The sequence below is a fragment of the Rhamphochromis sp. 'chilingali' genome (genome assembly GCF_963969265.1).
Source record: "Rhamphochromis sp. 'chilingali' genome assembly, chromosome: 5".
Classification (NCBI taxonomy): Eukaryota; Metazoa; Chordata; class Actinopteri; order Cichliformes; family Cichlidae; genus Rhamphochromis; species Rhamphochromis sp. 'chilingali'.
The window spans coordinates 12908078-12922854 of NC_137932.1; the positions used below are offsets into that span (position 1 = coordinate 12908078).

The 14777-nt window shown below is 41.5% G+C and overlaps 1 protein-coding gene across 2 annotated transcripts in view; it reads right to left on the minus strand.

The window, feature by feature from the left end:
- The window catches only part of afg1lb (AFG1 like ATPase b), a 30426-nt gene extending 15779 nt beyond the window's left edge, over positions 1 to 14647 (minus strand). The window contains exons 1-6 of one of the 2 annotated variants that reach the window (XM_080883865.1): positions 14514 to 14647; positions 13983 to 14290; positions 8574 to 8637; positions 8377 to 8478; positions 7993 to 8120; positions 4330 to 4429 (exon numbers count right to left, since the gene is read on the minus strand). In XM_080883865.1, coding sequence (XP_080739991.1) covers positions 4330 to 4429; positions 7993 to 8120; positions 8377 to 8478; positions 8574 to 8637; positions 13983 to 14290; positions 14514 to 14628 — 817 coding nt within the window. In that variant the 5' untranslated portion in view covers positions 14629 to 14647. The remainder of the gene's footprint in view (positions 1 to 4329; positions 4430 to 7992; positions 8121 to 8376; positions 8479 to 8573; positions 8638 to 13982; positions 14291 to 14513) is intronic. The other variant, XM_080883866.1, reaches the window with a different exon arrangement.
- Positions 14648 to 14777: the final 130 nt, after the last annotated feature.

A 14777-nucleotide genomic window follows, 5' to 3' on the forward strand; every position in this document is an offset into this window, starting at 1 on the left:
GTGGTTTGTGCAACTCTGGAAACAAAAGCTGTGCTGCCATGCTCTTTTCTTCAGGTAACCCTTCCAAACAAGTCATACTTGTTCAGTTTTTTTCTAACTGTACTCTCCTGGACTTCAACATTTAACATGCTAACCTGTAGAGTCTGAGATATGGAGCTTGCAGTTTTTCTGAGGTATGCGCAGTTTGAAGAATCTTCCTTAGTGTAGAATAATAAACTTCAAATTGTTTGGAAATGACTTTATAATTCTTCCCACAGTAAAGGGCAGCAACAGCAATTGCTTCTTTAAGATCACTGCTGATATCTTTCTTTCTGCACTGTATTAACACACACCTGAATGCTCCATACTAGCAAACTGCCAAAACTCTGGCAGACGCTCACTTTGGCAGATGCTCACACTGATGATCAGTTAATCAACTACATTTGATTAGTAGCACCTGGCCGCTAGTTACCCTACCCTAATTCCTGTAGAAACAGTACAGATGTTCTTAATTTTTCACACAACCCTTCTAAAAGTTTGGCTTGACTTTTAAAAAATAAATGCCATATTTTTTGGACTATAAGGCGCCAGATTATGAGGTGTACTGTTGATGAACGGGTCTGTTTTCATACACAAGGTGCACCGGATTATAAGGTGCATTAAGTGACACAAAACAGACAGATAAGTCAAACTTTACTCAACTCATTCTTCTTGCTTCCTTCCCTTCCGTATCATTGATTCATTAATGTTGAATTCTCTGGCAGCTGCTCTATTCCCATGTTGTTGCAGCATATTAATGACTAACCTCGTATTGTGGATGGATTATCTCAGTTGTTCTCCTGACTGAAGTTTGGTCCATTTACAGCATCCTGCCATGCGATTGCATTTGTCCCTAACCATCGGGAATCCTCACGTTAACTTTTATCAAGTGGAAAAAAGTTAGCGTTCATCCTCCAGCCACTGTGTTTATGGTATGCTATCATAGCTGTGTTGCTAGGGATTAGTAGCACATCATTATATACCAGCTAGTCCAACTTCAGTAACCCTACAAAAGTCACTGCTGTTTAGTTTTCTGTCTTCATTTATGTTGGAAGAGATAGCAGAGCTGTACGTTTGAATTTTTTAGAAATCTCTCAGTCAGAACATGCTATGTATGTTTAGGTGAAAACTAGTGCGCTAACTTCCTGCTAACCTCTAACTCTGTTAAATTTAATAAATTCTGTTTTCATGGATGCCTGGATGCTAAACTTAGTTGTTACACCTGGTAAAGGAGCAGCTGATCATTTTATTAAAGATGAAGGAATTTAGACAGTTTTGAACTCTCAGTCACGCTGCAGTGTTTGTTTGACTTTGGGACCTGAATTCTATGATGTGCTTTGTTAGTCTGTTTCTCAGCACTGACCCGAACAAACAAACAGAAACTTAAAATGACTACGGCCAAAATGCAAACACTGAGGCTTCAAAATATGGAACCTAAAACCATTAGTCCATTTTTGTAATCTTCTTCTTCTTTCGATCTCTATAGCGGATCCCCTGCCTCCATCTCACCCTATTCCTAGCATCATATGCGCGCCTTCACTCCTGAAGCTCCATATTTAATGCCCTTTGTCAAGTGTAAAGTAAATTCCCATATACTTTACACTTGTATATGGGAATAGATCATTTGTTTTTCTGGTGTTCTATTGCTAGCTTTGTACACACTATAAGTGTAACATAATAAGAGGCACTGAGTTGCATTTGCTGTTACTTCAAGTTGCTGAAGTCTAGTGAGTTAAGCTACTGCTAAGCTAGCGTATGTAGACTCAACAGTGTCAGCCCAGTCAACACAGAACAGGAAACAAAGTAGTGCGTCGGCAGGTGACAAGGCGATCGTGGCTCAAGAGTTGGGAGTTCGCCTTGTAATTGGAAGGTTGCCGGTTCGAGCCCCACCTTGGACAGTCTCAGTCGTTGTGTTCTTGGGCAAGACACTTCACCCGTTGCCTACTGGTGGTGGTCAGAGGGTTCGGCAGCCTCGCCTCTGTCAGTGCGCCCCAGGGCGGCTGTGGCTACAATGTAGCTTGCCATCACCGGTGTGTGAATGGGTGGATGACTGGATATGTAAAGCGCTTTGGGGTCCTTAGGAACTAGTAAAGCGCTATAAAAATACAGGCCATTTACCATTTACAAGGCCAGAGCAGCACTGCTAATGAGTGAGGAGACATGTGCCACTGCACACTTTACTGGAACTGGATTAATACATAATTCAATAGAGCCTAATAATTAAAAACATTTGCGATCAGTGGAATTAAATGGGCTAATGTAAACTGCATGCTATCAACTATAATGCCCCCCAATCTAAAAAAAAAAAAAAGACACCATTTATCCCTCCATCCCTCTTCAGCTGCATTAAACCCCCATCAAACAACAAAACACTGAACGTTCTAGCACAAACCTATCTCTGAATTCCCCCTCCAAGCATGTCTAGGGCTTTTTGATACTAGCATCTCCACATCAATGAACACAGAAAATGCATGCCTTTCATGTCTAGTTGTCTCCTATGGCTTTTAGAGTTCCATTAACCATGTAATTAATACCAAGTAGCCTCTCTATCAAGTTTCCCTGGTTTGGGGCTTTGTTCTTAATAGCTAGTAAATATCAGAGACGCGCATCTTTGTCTATGAGAGCCACCTTGTTGCCATTCACTCCGTACCCACTCAAGGCTTTGAGACATCGACATTACATGTACCCAAAGACGATGAAGACCTTAGATAGCACATCATGCATTTATCTCCACGTTGATCACTTGCTAATTCCTTCTCCATCCTTGCTCTGCGGGCAGTAAATGCAACATCAAAGCCTGTTAAAAGATGGCGTCATGTCTAGGCGGGAGAGGTGAGGTGTTTTTTTGGTCAATTGCCGTAAACAGGACGCAGCTGGTTCAATTCTTGCAGGAGAAAAGTATTTTGAAGACAATTGTGGTCAAAATAAAGTAATCTATGGTTGTAAGTACCCTCACTGGCAACTTTAGGTACACCTATTCAACCTTTTGTTAATGCAGATTTGTTAATTATTCAATCACAGGGAAGAAACTCAGGCGTATAGAGGCATATAGAGTCTAATCGACCTGCTGAAGTTCAAACATTAGATGCATCAGAAAGGGGAAGGAAAGTGATTTTGAGTTTCGTATGGTGAATATTTCAGGAACTGCTGATTTTCTGATGGTTTGCCTGCACAGAGTGAAACAGAGTGAGCACCATTTCTGCAGTTCAAAATGTCTTGTTAATGTCGGAGATCAGAGAAGAGCAGAACTAATAGCAAAACCTGTTGTTACAACCAAGGTATGCAGAAGGGCATCTCTGAATGTACATCATATCAAACCTTGAAGTAGGTAGGGTATACAGGAAACTGAAGCTTGAATTTGCACAGACTCACCAAAATTGGTCTGAGTCTCAATTTCTGCCGCAACATTTCAATAGTAAACAAGATGAAATGGCTCCATCCGGTGCTTTATCAATAGTTTAGGCTGCTGCTGGTGATGTAATGGTGTGGGGGATATTAGCTTTGTATCAGCTCAGCATAACTTTACTGCTACAGCCTGTCTGAATCTTGTTGCTGATCACGTCCATCTCTTTATGAACGCAGTGTATCATCTTCTCATGGCTGATTCCAGCAGGTTAATGCGCCATATCACAAACCGCAGATCATCTCAAACTGTTTTCTTGGACAATAAATTAAGGTTATTGTATTCAAATGGCCTCCACAGTCATCAGATCTCAGTCCAATAGAGCACCAATAGAGTTGCATCACAGATGTGCAGCTGATAAATCTGCATCAACTGCATGATGCAATCATGTTAACGTGGTGAATCTGTGCCACAAAGAATTAAAACAGCCCTGAAAGGAAAAGGGTGTCCAACCCAGTGCTAGAGTGGTTTACCTAATGAAATATCAGTTGAGTGTATATTAGCTTTTCACTGGCACTGTCAGATTATAAATGGAGCTAAATTTCCCCAAATTAACAGTTTTCAGACTCATGAAGATGACAAAGCTTGAAACTACATGTTTGGAAGCTGCAATGAAAGACATCAAATTTCTTCTATTTTGAGATTTCATTATTATCTCCCACTTCAATATCTATATTACTGACAATTTGTAGTCGCAACCATCTATCTTGGTGTTGACAGTGTTTTCTGCTGAGACGCTAAAATTACAGCTGACTCTCTTGGTTTTTAACTCATTGCTTTAAATAAAATTTTAAGAAAAGAAGTAGAATGGGAAGACATGCACAAGATATATTATTATTGCTACAGACTACAACAATATAATTAATAAGGAATAGCTAAAACGTGCATAAAATGTTTGCTGGTCATACCATCAGGGGGTCTGTTGGAGGTAGCCACCACCACCACTCCAGTTTTAAACAGCGTCTCAAACAGCTGCTTCAGGATCATGGCGTCGGCAATGTCCGCCACCTGATTGAAGAGAGCCAGAGAAGTCGAGGAGCATCTCATATTATTCCTTTCTTGCCACACCTGTGTGTGTGCACGAGTGTGTTTGAGGTCACAACATGCCATCATCACTCCATGTTGATCAGTGTCATTCAGGTGTGCTCATTCAGTCCTTTTTGTGTGGTCATTGCCACCCAAACTTACGTGTATACACATGGATGCAAACACACACTCAGGCACTTAAATTTACTGCAAATGGTCAAGAACTGGCCTTCCGTTGAGTGGAGTAGCTGAGGCGAAGAAAAAGACCTGAGCTAATCAACGAAGTCGAAAAACAAGAGGAATGAAAGAATAATAAAAACAAAGCAATGCGAGGCAGGACTGGGGTCATGACGGCAGACAAAGCTTCTATCAAAGCATGTCCACATAAAGGCATATTAAAGTGCATGTGTGTTGTATGTACTAGACACAAGGCTATACGGTGTGACAATACATAAATCCAATTCAACTGTCTGCTGCCTTTTTCATCTACATCATTTCCATGAGTCCACAATGAACAAAGGTCGATGACAACACTGAAGCAAGGACGTTTATGAGTCGCTAGCTGTTAAATGAAGAGCTCTGACCTTTCTATTACTAATCCAGTGCTCTCACTTTTGTTCTTATTCTCTCGTCTGCGTCTCTCTCTCTCGAACCTATGTTGTTCTTTTGAACACCTATAAAGGGAGAAATGTTACCCTGTGATTGGCGGTTGTCAAAGCGACATTTATTTAACGTGATGCTCGACCGATGAAAGTTGGGCACAAAGGATTTCCAACCTCTCTGGTAACTTAAAGTTGTCGGTCTCATGTCAACAGTAATTTATATCCTGTTAAATGACAATGTTTCCTCCCAAGAAGATGTAAAAATGCACAAACAGAAATCCATTGTGAGAAAACCGCCTCACTGTAATGCCAAATTCTTGACCCTTAAAGTACTTTTCTTGTTTAAAAACCCTAAAAGAAAATGTCTTGAATAAAAGAAAGACTTTGCAGTCATGCATCTGTCCCGCCCTCTCCTCTTATTCCCTCTTACCTACTTTCCTGTATATAACAGGCACTTCTGATGGCCATACCCACAGCATATGCTTCCTTTCAGACTCTGGAGAGTCTTCTGCTTTTTGCATATTAGCCCCACTGCCCTTGCCAATACTTGATTAACATTTGTGTTAAAGCCTTGATTTTGCTAAGGAGAGGTGGCTAAGGGCATCAAATTAGCGTGTGTGTGTGACTGTGTGTGCGTGTAATGAGAATCAACAGAAAGCCAAGGCTCAGTGTCTCTCTGAAGGGGCCCCCATTTCCTGCGACCACAGGATTTTATTTTCATTTCAAAAGAATCATTTAAAAATGACCTTTTATACAACATGGATTTGTTTATTCATGTGCCCTCCACACGGGCATAGTATGAGGGGCAATATTGATTGCTGAATGACTAGGGGAAGAGGGAAAGAGAATGGGTACCCACAGGATGAGAAAGGTGGAGGGGGACTGATGTAGCACTTGTGGAGCACAAAAAAATAATGGTGCAATCTCTGTCAGCCATTGCCGATATTTAAATGAGCATCCAATTACTCAAGCGGCTGTCAGTTTACAGCGAGGCACACGGGTGCCAAATTAAACCTCTTTTGATGTTACACCTCTTTATGTACACAACCTATGAGCAATTTCACAGAGGCTACACAGTGACTGAGGCCCTGAGACAATGATGCTTGAGCGTTTTCTTCTCACTCTTTCACGTTCTTTCTCACTCTCTACCCATCTTTCCATCTTGGACCTCTCAATGGCGAGTATTCATTAGAGGAGCCGGGTAGGGGTCGCAAAAGGAAGGAGGGGAGGAGAGCTGGGGGGGGGGGGGGGGGGCTACAAATTACTGATAATGGCATGGCGCTAATGAAGAGAATGGAAAAATGTCATTAGCATTTAAGAGGATAAGATCCATCTGACCCGCCGCCGCCAGTCGCTTTCTAGCTCCACTCACTTAAGGAAGCAGGAGAGTGCGACTGATACCCAGAGCTTCATTTGCATGGCTGAGTGGTGGAGGATGCTGATTGGTATAGCCCCTCGCACCCCCCACACCCCAAACCCCCAACTCTCCCAACCTCGCAACCTCTTATTTATGCATCACAAACAACGCGCACATGTCTACTTGTTTCCCCCGCCATTCACCGGTAGCAACAGTCGACAAGCGAAAACAGCAAAGCTGGCGACAGCAAACAAAACAAATCAATGAGAATGCACAAACAGCGCCGCGGTTTAAAATGTGAAAGACGGCCAGATGAAAGGAGCGGCTCTTGATCCACGCAGATGCACGGAGAGTGATTAGAGGGAGCAACTGCACCTTCTGTGACCTCTGACCTGCTGGCATTAACTGTAATGATATCAGTAAAAGGAGCAACATTGTGCTGCTAACAGATGTGTTTGGCTGGCTATTGATGAATGCAGAAACACATGTTTTTCTTCACTACAGTGAATGACTAACAATCTCACAGAGAGTAGACAGCCTCAGTAGTGGTTCTCACCTCTAATGGTGAGAACTTTGTGCATCACTAATGACTCAAGGGGGTCCTTTAGTTGTGTACAGTGTGGCTGTAATGGTTTGAGAGCAAACTATTGTGAGATTAAACAATGTACCTTTATCTGTCCTAGTAAACTATAACTAAACACACTAAAGAGAGAAAATACAACTGGAAGTCATTTTGCAATTGTGCTATATTTAAAAGAGGCCACTAGGTGTCCCCAGCCCTGTTTTTTATTTGGATTAGAAGCACGCAGTTGTTCACAGGAGAACTCTGAACTTAAAATACAGAGAATGCAACGTTGAACAAGTTTTTTCTAGTTCCTTATCTTGACAGAAATAGAGGTCAACCTTGAAGCAATTGCTGCCAATTGCTGCCAACTGCAGGAAATAAACAGCAGTTTATCGCTTTGTTTTATTCTTTAAAGATTTTAAGATGTCTGATTTGTGAGTTTCTGCTGACCCCAGCATTCAGTTGGGTTGTTGTACAATAAAGCAACACTTTGGTAAAAGCCAACTAGTCAGATTCACTCTAAACAATGTGAAATATTAGGGAATAAAACTTGAAAACTTCATAAACTCCCAGTTATTTCTTTTCTCTTTGTGACCTCTTTTAAAACTAGGAAAAAGCACGCAGATATTATTTATGAAACATCCAGCCTGACTTGACAGACACGTATCCCCGTTTTATATTAATAGCACATGTAAACAATAGCATGGCAAAAATATAGAAAATTTAACTAGCACTATATTTATCAGTGAATATATAAAGCACATGGCTTTCAATTAATGTGTGAAAACCCCTAGTTCGACACCAGGAGGAGGCACAAATCACTGGCGAGGCATCCAGGACAAAAATATATCCACATCAGACATACTGAGCCATCCGCTGTGGTGCTCGTTCGCGAATAAGGGAGCAGCTTTAGTCAGTATATAAGTGCAATAGTTACAAATATCAAAACACGTAACAGTATTTAAAATTCTCATTGTGTAATGTTCCGCTTTACAACAGTGCCTGTGACATGGTTGCTCACCTGAAACTCGTCAAAACACAAGAGGCAGGTCTCACTGCTGATCTCCATGGCAACCGGTGATATGGGGTCATAGGTGAACATTTTCCCTAACCTCCGTTTTGGTAGGCTTTGTTTCCTCCGATGGATCCCTTTAAAGCAGCACACAAACGTCAGGCACATCTTAAAGCACACCTGCGACGGCAACCCAAACCCACTGACAGTGCTGAATAAAGCAGTAATTTCACCTGTGTGCATAATGGTAGACAATTAGCAGGACGGCTTCAGGACAAATAGAGGGATAAATATAGGATCTCCGGTGCACGGGGAGTCGGAAAACTTCTACTACAAAGTCATGCAAGGAAACATTGGGCTGTTAGAGCCGAGGAATGGGAGGATGCTACTAACTTTTGTGGATGTCCAACATGAAGCCGTTGAAGTGGACTCGCTTTTTGCGACTGTTCTTCACATGGGAGTAAAACAGATCCATAAGCATGGTCTTCCCTGTGCCTGAAAAGGTGGGAAAACCAAACCAAAGTTATTATGATAACCACAGAGATGTTAGTTTGTATAATGATAGGAGCTTTTTCTGTATCCAAGCTCACCAACATCTCCATATATATAGAAGCCTTTGGGTGGTGGTGCTGGTGGTGGTGGAATGGGTTTCTCCTTTGGGACAAAATATTAAAATTAAGATGATTGTAGTGCGTTTTTTTGCTTTTTTACATGAATCTCAACCAACATAATCGCTGAAATTTATTCACAGTGATTATTTCCACTCTATAGCTAATGACTTAAATAAACTTCTTCATATTGATTCCAATAAATGTCTGAAACATCATCTAATAAACAAAGTATGCTAAGGCATTAAGCCACCACTACAGTGTGAGGTTTCACAATCTCCAGACTAGCCCACTGCAGGGGAGGAAGACAAAGGGGATCTAATCAACAAGACAAGCCAGGGTTCCCACGAAAGAAAAGCATCATCAGAGGAACAATGGAGGGATTTGTCAGACAAAACGGAGAGGACTGGATGAGGCTCCATACGAGATGGAGTGGACTTGTCTGTGCAGCCTGTTTAGCGCTGCTAATTGTGATACGGTACTGTTGCATTGAGGTGCTGCTGGAAGTCATTGTGCTGCCTGCCTCCTATTATCAAAAGATCCTTGCTTCAAAAAAAAAAATATAAATCTTCTGTGTGGAAGCTGAGAATATCGAGTAAAGCCAAAAAGGACCCAAGCCATGTGAACGAATGTGCCGTCAGCTTAATCATCTGTAATAACAATGTGAAGAATATCTATGGGTGGCCAAATTATGGATCTTTTTATCGCCTTTAAAAAAAACCTCTGTTGTTCAGGATCGTCCATCTCTGTAACCGGGCAACACCAAATAGCTTTGGAATTAATCACTCACTAAACAAAAAAAGTACTGGTCTCTTTAAATTTAATTTAGTTAGAGGATGGTACTCGGTGTCCACCGAACTCAGTGTCCATGCACAAGGGGCACTTGACTCTGGTAAAATGTGGACAATGGCAGTTTGAAATCCAAATTAAAAAACAAGCTTGCTATCCAACCTCTCTCTCTCTCTCTCTCTCTCTCTGTCTATTCCCGCTCCACCCCTCTCTACTTTTTACCCACCCCTCCATCCACTGCCTGTCCTGGGCTGGATGTGAAGTACTGGAAGAGCCTTTCCTGTTTGCTCTGGCATAACAGTGTGTGACTTCTCCCTGACTTCCCAAGCTGCCCTGTAGCATGGCGGGGTAATTGTCAGTGGCTGGAAACCATTCTGCTACGGCAGAGTGGCGAAGGACAAGACCGTCCCTCAGCCACTCTGTCTAACTGAGCTCTGTGGCCTCGTCTCACCTCATGCTGCAGGATATAGACTGGCACATGAGTGGAAAGTTCACATGCAGGACATGGTCATTTTGGCTTTAGGAAGAACTTCTTTTGACCACTGCCAAAAATGACTTGCAGAGGTATGGTCGGCTAAGATCGTCAGAGCCCGAGTCAAGTTTAACTCACACAACTGTCCTGCTGGAGGCCTACCATGTGCAGGAGGACTCCATGATGCAGGTCTGTCTTGAAGAGGGTGGATCCCACTGAACAATGGCCCATTGTCAGCCAACCATCCGCAAAACCACGCCACATTGGGTCAATATTAAGTCAAGTGTACTCTCCTCACAGACTTGATCAGTTAGTGAGGACAATGGCGGCACTTTCACAGAGAGAACAGACACCAAAAGGACAGTGGTATGACCTGATTCAAACTGGAATAATTGCATAAGTACTCCAGTCAGTGTGTGTGTGTGTGTGTGTGTGTGTGTGTGACAGACAGAGCAAGAAGTAAGGTGCAAAAGGAGAGGGGTGGGTGTGAGGGTGGTTGGTGGTGGTGGTGTTGATAGCCTACCACCAAAGTATTTGTCAGAGTCCCAAATCAAAAGCAAAAAGGACAAGAATGGCTGAGACAATGGGGATCCCCTCATTACTGCCCGGGGACGGTGAGAGTGAGAGGGGTGCCGGGACGGGCCCAGCGGGAGGTCCTCCCTGCTGCCTTCCAAAATCTGTGCCTAACTCTGTGTGTCTGTGCCAGCCAACCAACAAAAAAAACTCCCACCACCAAATAGTAGACAGTCAGCTCCCCTGACCTAAAAACAACAACAGCCCCCCTGCATTATGCCGTTCCAAAACTCACATGCACAATAAACTTCCCAGACCCCTACCCTCCCTTTGACCTGAGCCCCACGGCCACCATCGATGATACAACAGGAGAACAGGGAAGTCGACTCTGTGAAGTCCGTCCATATGTTAGATATCAGTGGTGCTTTTTAATCCAACGACAATCCGGATCCAGACATATCTATGCTGCCTTATGAATCCTAAACTGTTCCCCAAATAATGTCCAGCGTAATGCATCCTAATCCAAACGATGCAAATCCGATGCTTTCAGTTTTTGTAATTTTTAATTTATTATGTAGGAATATTTTGAAGAAATAACACTGGTCTTGACCCTGAAAAGGAGTATAAATACCCTTCAAGACTGTCTCATTAGCTTTTTTCCCCGAGGCTTTCAACAGTATTGCATGGTCTTCATCGGTGAATGGAGTTTGTTCAATTGTCACTTGTCAGTCTGTTGCCATGCAACAGACTGACAAGCTTTTTTTTTTTTTTAATTTTTTTATAACAGCTACTGAGCAGGTATATTTTAATAGTGTAACAAACTACCTTCCCTGATGATGAAGACTGTGTGAGATGTGGTTGAAAGCGCTGGAAAAAACTTCAAAGTGAACCTCGAGTTTAGAGTGTTTTAAATGTTTGTCCGCATGGCTCATCCGTCTCTTCGCAGAAAATGAAACTTGTTTAAAATACAGTGAAACACTGAGTCGCTAGTTGCTTTAGGCCACAGTGATTAGACCTCTAGTGAAGTCTGTTGTTCTTACGTTTAACTCTGGTGCTCAAAAATGTCGACATGAGGTTGTTTAAAATTAATCAAGGGTTTGATGATGCACCTTTTGATAAAAACAAATATCATATTTCATGAGTACAATAAAATATATTATTACAGTTAAATGAACAATGCATTTTTTTTTTTAACTTTTTACATTCAATTACAATAAATTTGATTTATTTATATAGCACCAATTGACAACAACAGTTGCTTCAGGGCATTTTACACTGTAATGTAAAAACCCTACAATGTTTAAAACAAAGAAAAATCCCAACAGTCACATGACCCTTTATAAACAAGAACAGTGATAGTGAGAAGGAAAACTCCCTTTTAACAGGAAGAAATCTCTAGCAAAACCAGGTTTATGGAGGGGCAACCATCAGCAGAGAGAAGGATTTTAAATTTAATTCAGGCTTTAACAGGCAGCTAGTGAAGAGAAGCCAGTATAGGAGAAATATGCTCTCTCTTTCTCGCTCTTGTTTGTACTCTCACTGGAGCACTTTGGATCAACTGAAGGCTTTTTGGGAAACTTTTAGAACAACCTGATATTAATGAATTATAGTAGTCCAGCCTACAAGTGAGGAATCTGTGTTGCTCTGAGACAGGATGTTTCTAATTTTGAGGACATTGTGCAGAAGAAAGAAAGCAGTGCTAGATATTTTCCAAGGTAATGCCATGTAAAAGTGAAATATCTAAAATGAATTTCTAGTGAGACACTGTTTTTCTAAGATTTTTTAGGTCTGAGTACTGTAACCTTTTTTTGTCTGAATTCAGAGGTAGGGAATTAGAGGTCATCCAGGCCTTTATGCCAGTATGATATGCCCGTAGTTTAACCAGTTGATAAATACAAGGTAACTGAGATAAAATATTTTGTGACTGAAAGACAGAATTGTTTTTACACCGCCACTGTGTGTGTGTGTGTGTGTGTGTGTGTGTGTGTGTGTGTGTGTGTGTGTGTATTTCAAATCAAACAATCGAAATGTGATTGAAGTGCAGATTTTTAGCTTTAAATTCCAAAAACAGTTAATGCAAAGTTAATTACAACTATTTTTTTATACATAGTACCCTTTTTAGAGGTTCAAGATTAATTAGACAAAATAACGTGATGAAAATCTTTTGCATCAATGCCTGAAGTCTAAAACCCATGAACATCACCAAATGCTGCGTTTCCTCCCTGAGATGATCTGCTAGGGCCTTTACTGCAGCGACCTCGAGTCTGTCTACATTCAGTTTTGTCTGCAGTAACTGAAAAAAGCTGGTTGAGATCAGATGAGTGACTTGGTCATTGAAGAGTATTGCATTTCCTTGCCTGGAGAAACTTGGACTGCTTTTGCAGGATGCTTTTGGGTCATTATCTGTTTGCACTGTGAAGCGCTGACCGATCAAGTTTTGCAGCATTTGCCTGAATCTGAACAGAGAGTATAGCCCATCACACTTCGCGATTAATCCTCCTACTTCTATTAGCATTTATGTCATCACAAGTGACTCAGTTCTACAGAGAACCATTTATGTCAATGCCAAAATACTTTTCTCATTGTCTCATTATTTTCATTCAAGTTCATCTTATTTTACCTAAATATTTGTTTTCAAAACTACGCAAGCTCTCTTTGGTTGAGGTGTACAGAAGCAAAACTACAAAAAAAACGTATCTCTCAATCAAATGAAGAAAGAAGAAGATGACATTTACCAGTGTCATACACTTAACCATGTGTTACAACCAAGGTATGTAGAAGAGCGTCTCTAGACACACAACGTGTCCAACCTTGAAGCAGCTAAGACCACATCAAGTGCCATTCCTGTCTGCTCAGAACAGAAAACGGAAGCTATAATTCGCATGTGTTGACCAAGACTGGACAATAGAAGATTAGAAAAATGTTTCCTGGTCTGATGAGTCTTAATTCTTATTGCAACATTTCAATGGTAGGTTCAGAATTTCGTGTAAACAACATGAAAGCATGGCTCCATCCTGACTTGTATCAACAGTTCCAGCTGGTGGTAAAGGTGTGCGGGATATTATCTTCAGCCTTTTAGTACCAAATGAGCATTGTTTGAACACCTGAGCATTATTGTTCACCATGTCCATGTCTCTTTTATGACCACAGTGTAACCACTGCTTCTAATAAGATAACGCACCATGTCACATACCTCAAATTCTCTCACACTGGTTTGTTGAACATGGCAGTGATTTTGCTGTACTCAAAGAAAACCTTTGTGATGTGGTGGAAGAGGAGATTTGCATCATGGATTTAAAGCAACTGTGTGATACAATCATGTTAATATGGAAGAAAATCTCTGAGAAATGTTACCAACACCTTGTTTAATCTAGCCCATAATGCACTTCTGAAGGGGAAGGGGGGTATACCTAATAGAAGAGTGTATTATATTAGTAAGTATACATAGAGTGAAGAAAAAAAGTCCTGATTTTTGCAGTAACTGACTAGCTGTGGTATATATTGGGGATAAAAACGGGCAAGTTGTAGCTTCTCTGAAAAGCCAAACCTGCCTTATTCACTCCAACCATGGTCAGCACAACTTCTCTGTGATGATACATGAACAATCATGTCATTACCTTTTCAGTGAGCTCACTGCCTTTGTTTTCGCCTGCTCTGGTGCCACTGTGATGTTGGCTGCTGTCATCTTTTGAGTTTAGAATGTCTTGATTCAAGTAGATACTGTTACTGTAGCTCTTGAGGGTGTGCTGCAGCTGGGCCAGCTGCTGGAGAACCCGTCTCTGTTGGGCATCCCTCCTCAGGAAGCCACCCTGAACGAGGCTATCAAAGTGCACAAGAGTTTCACTGGAGCCACACGTGTCTGCTGCTGGAGGATCCGACGAGCAGGACGATGCAGATGAACAGCATGCCCTCCAACTACTGTAACCTTGAAGCATTACACCAGAACACGTCAGTGTTACATGCAAACATAAAATATGCCTCGATATAGTATAATCTAGATGTTATAATATGATTCCAGTAAAGCTGTATTAAAACATGTCGTAGCAATAAATGTGTAGTTGTAGCACACGGAATTTAGATAGAGGAAATACAGTCTGAAACATTTCCCGGACGGGTTAGACTCTGCACGTTGGCGCAGAGTCGCCTACCTTTTCCAGAGAAACTGCTCGACAAACAACAAATCTGACGTGAAATCAAAGGAGAGTCTTTGAGGAAAAACTTCAGTGAGCGACTGACAGCGGCAGCAGCCGTGTAAGTCGCCATGATGTTTCAAAACGCTAAAACTTTATTGAGATTCATCCACACAAGCGTTTCGCAATAGCACGACGAAGGGGCGTTTAGAATACTTCAAATTTAAATAAATGTCACGAATGTATCTCAAATCTATAGTATCTATACACATAAACCTATAA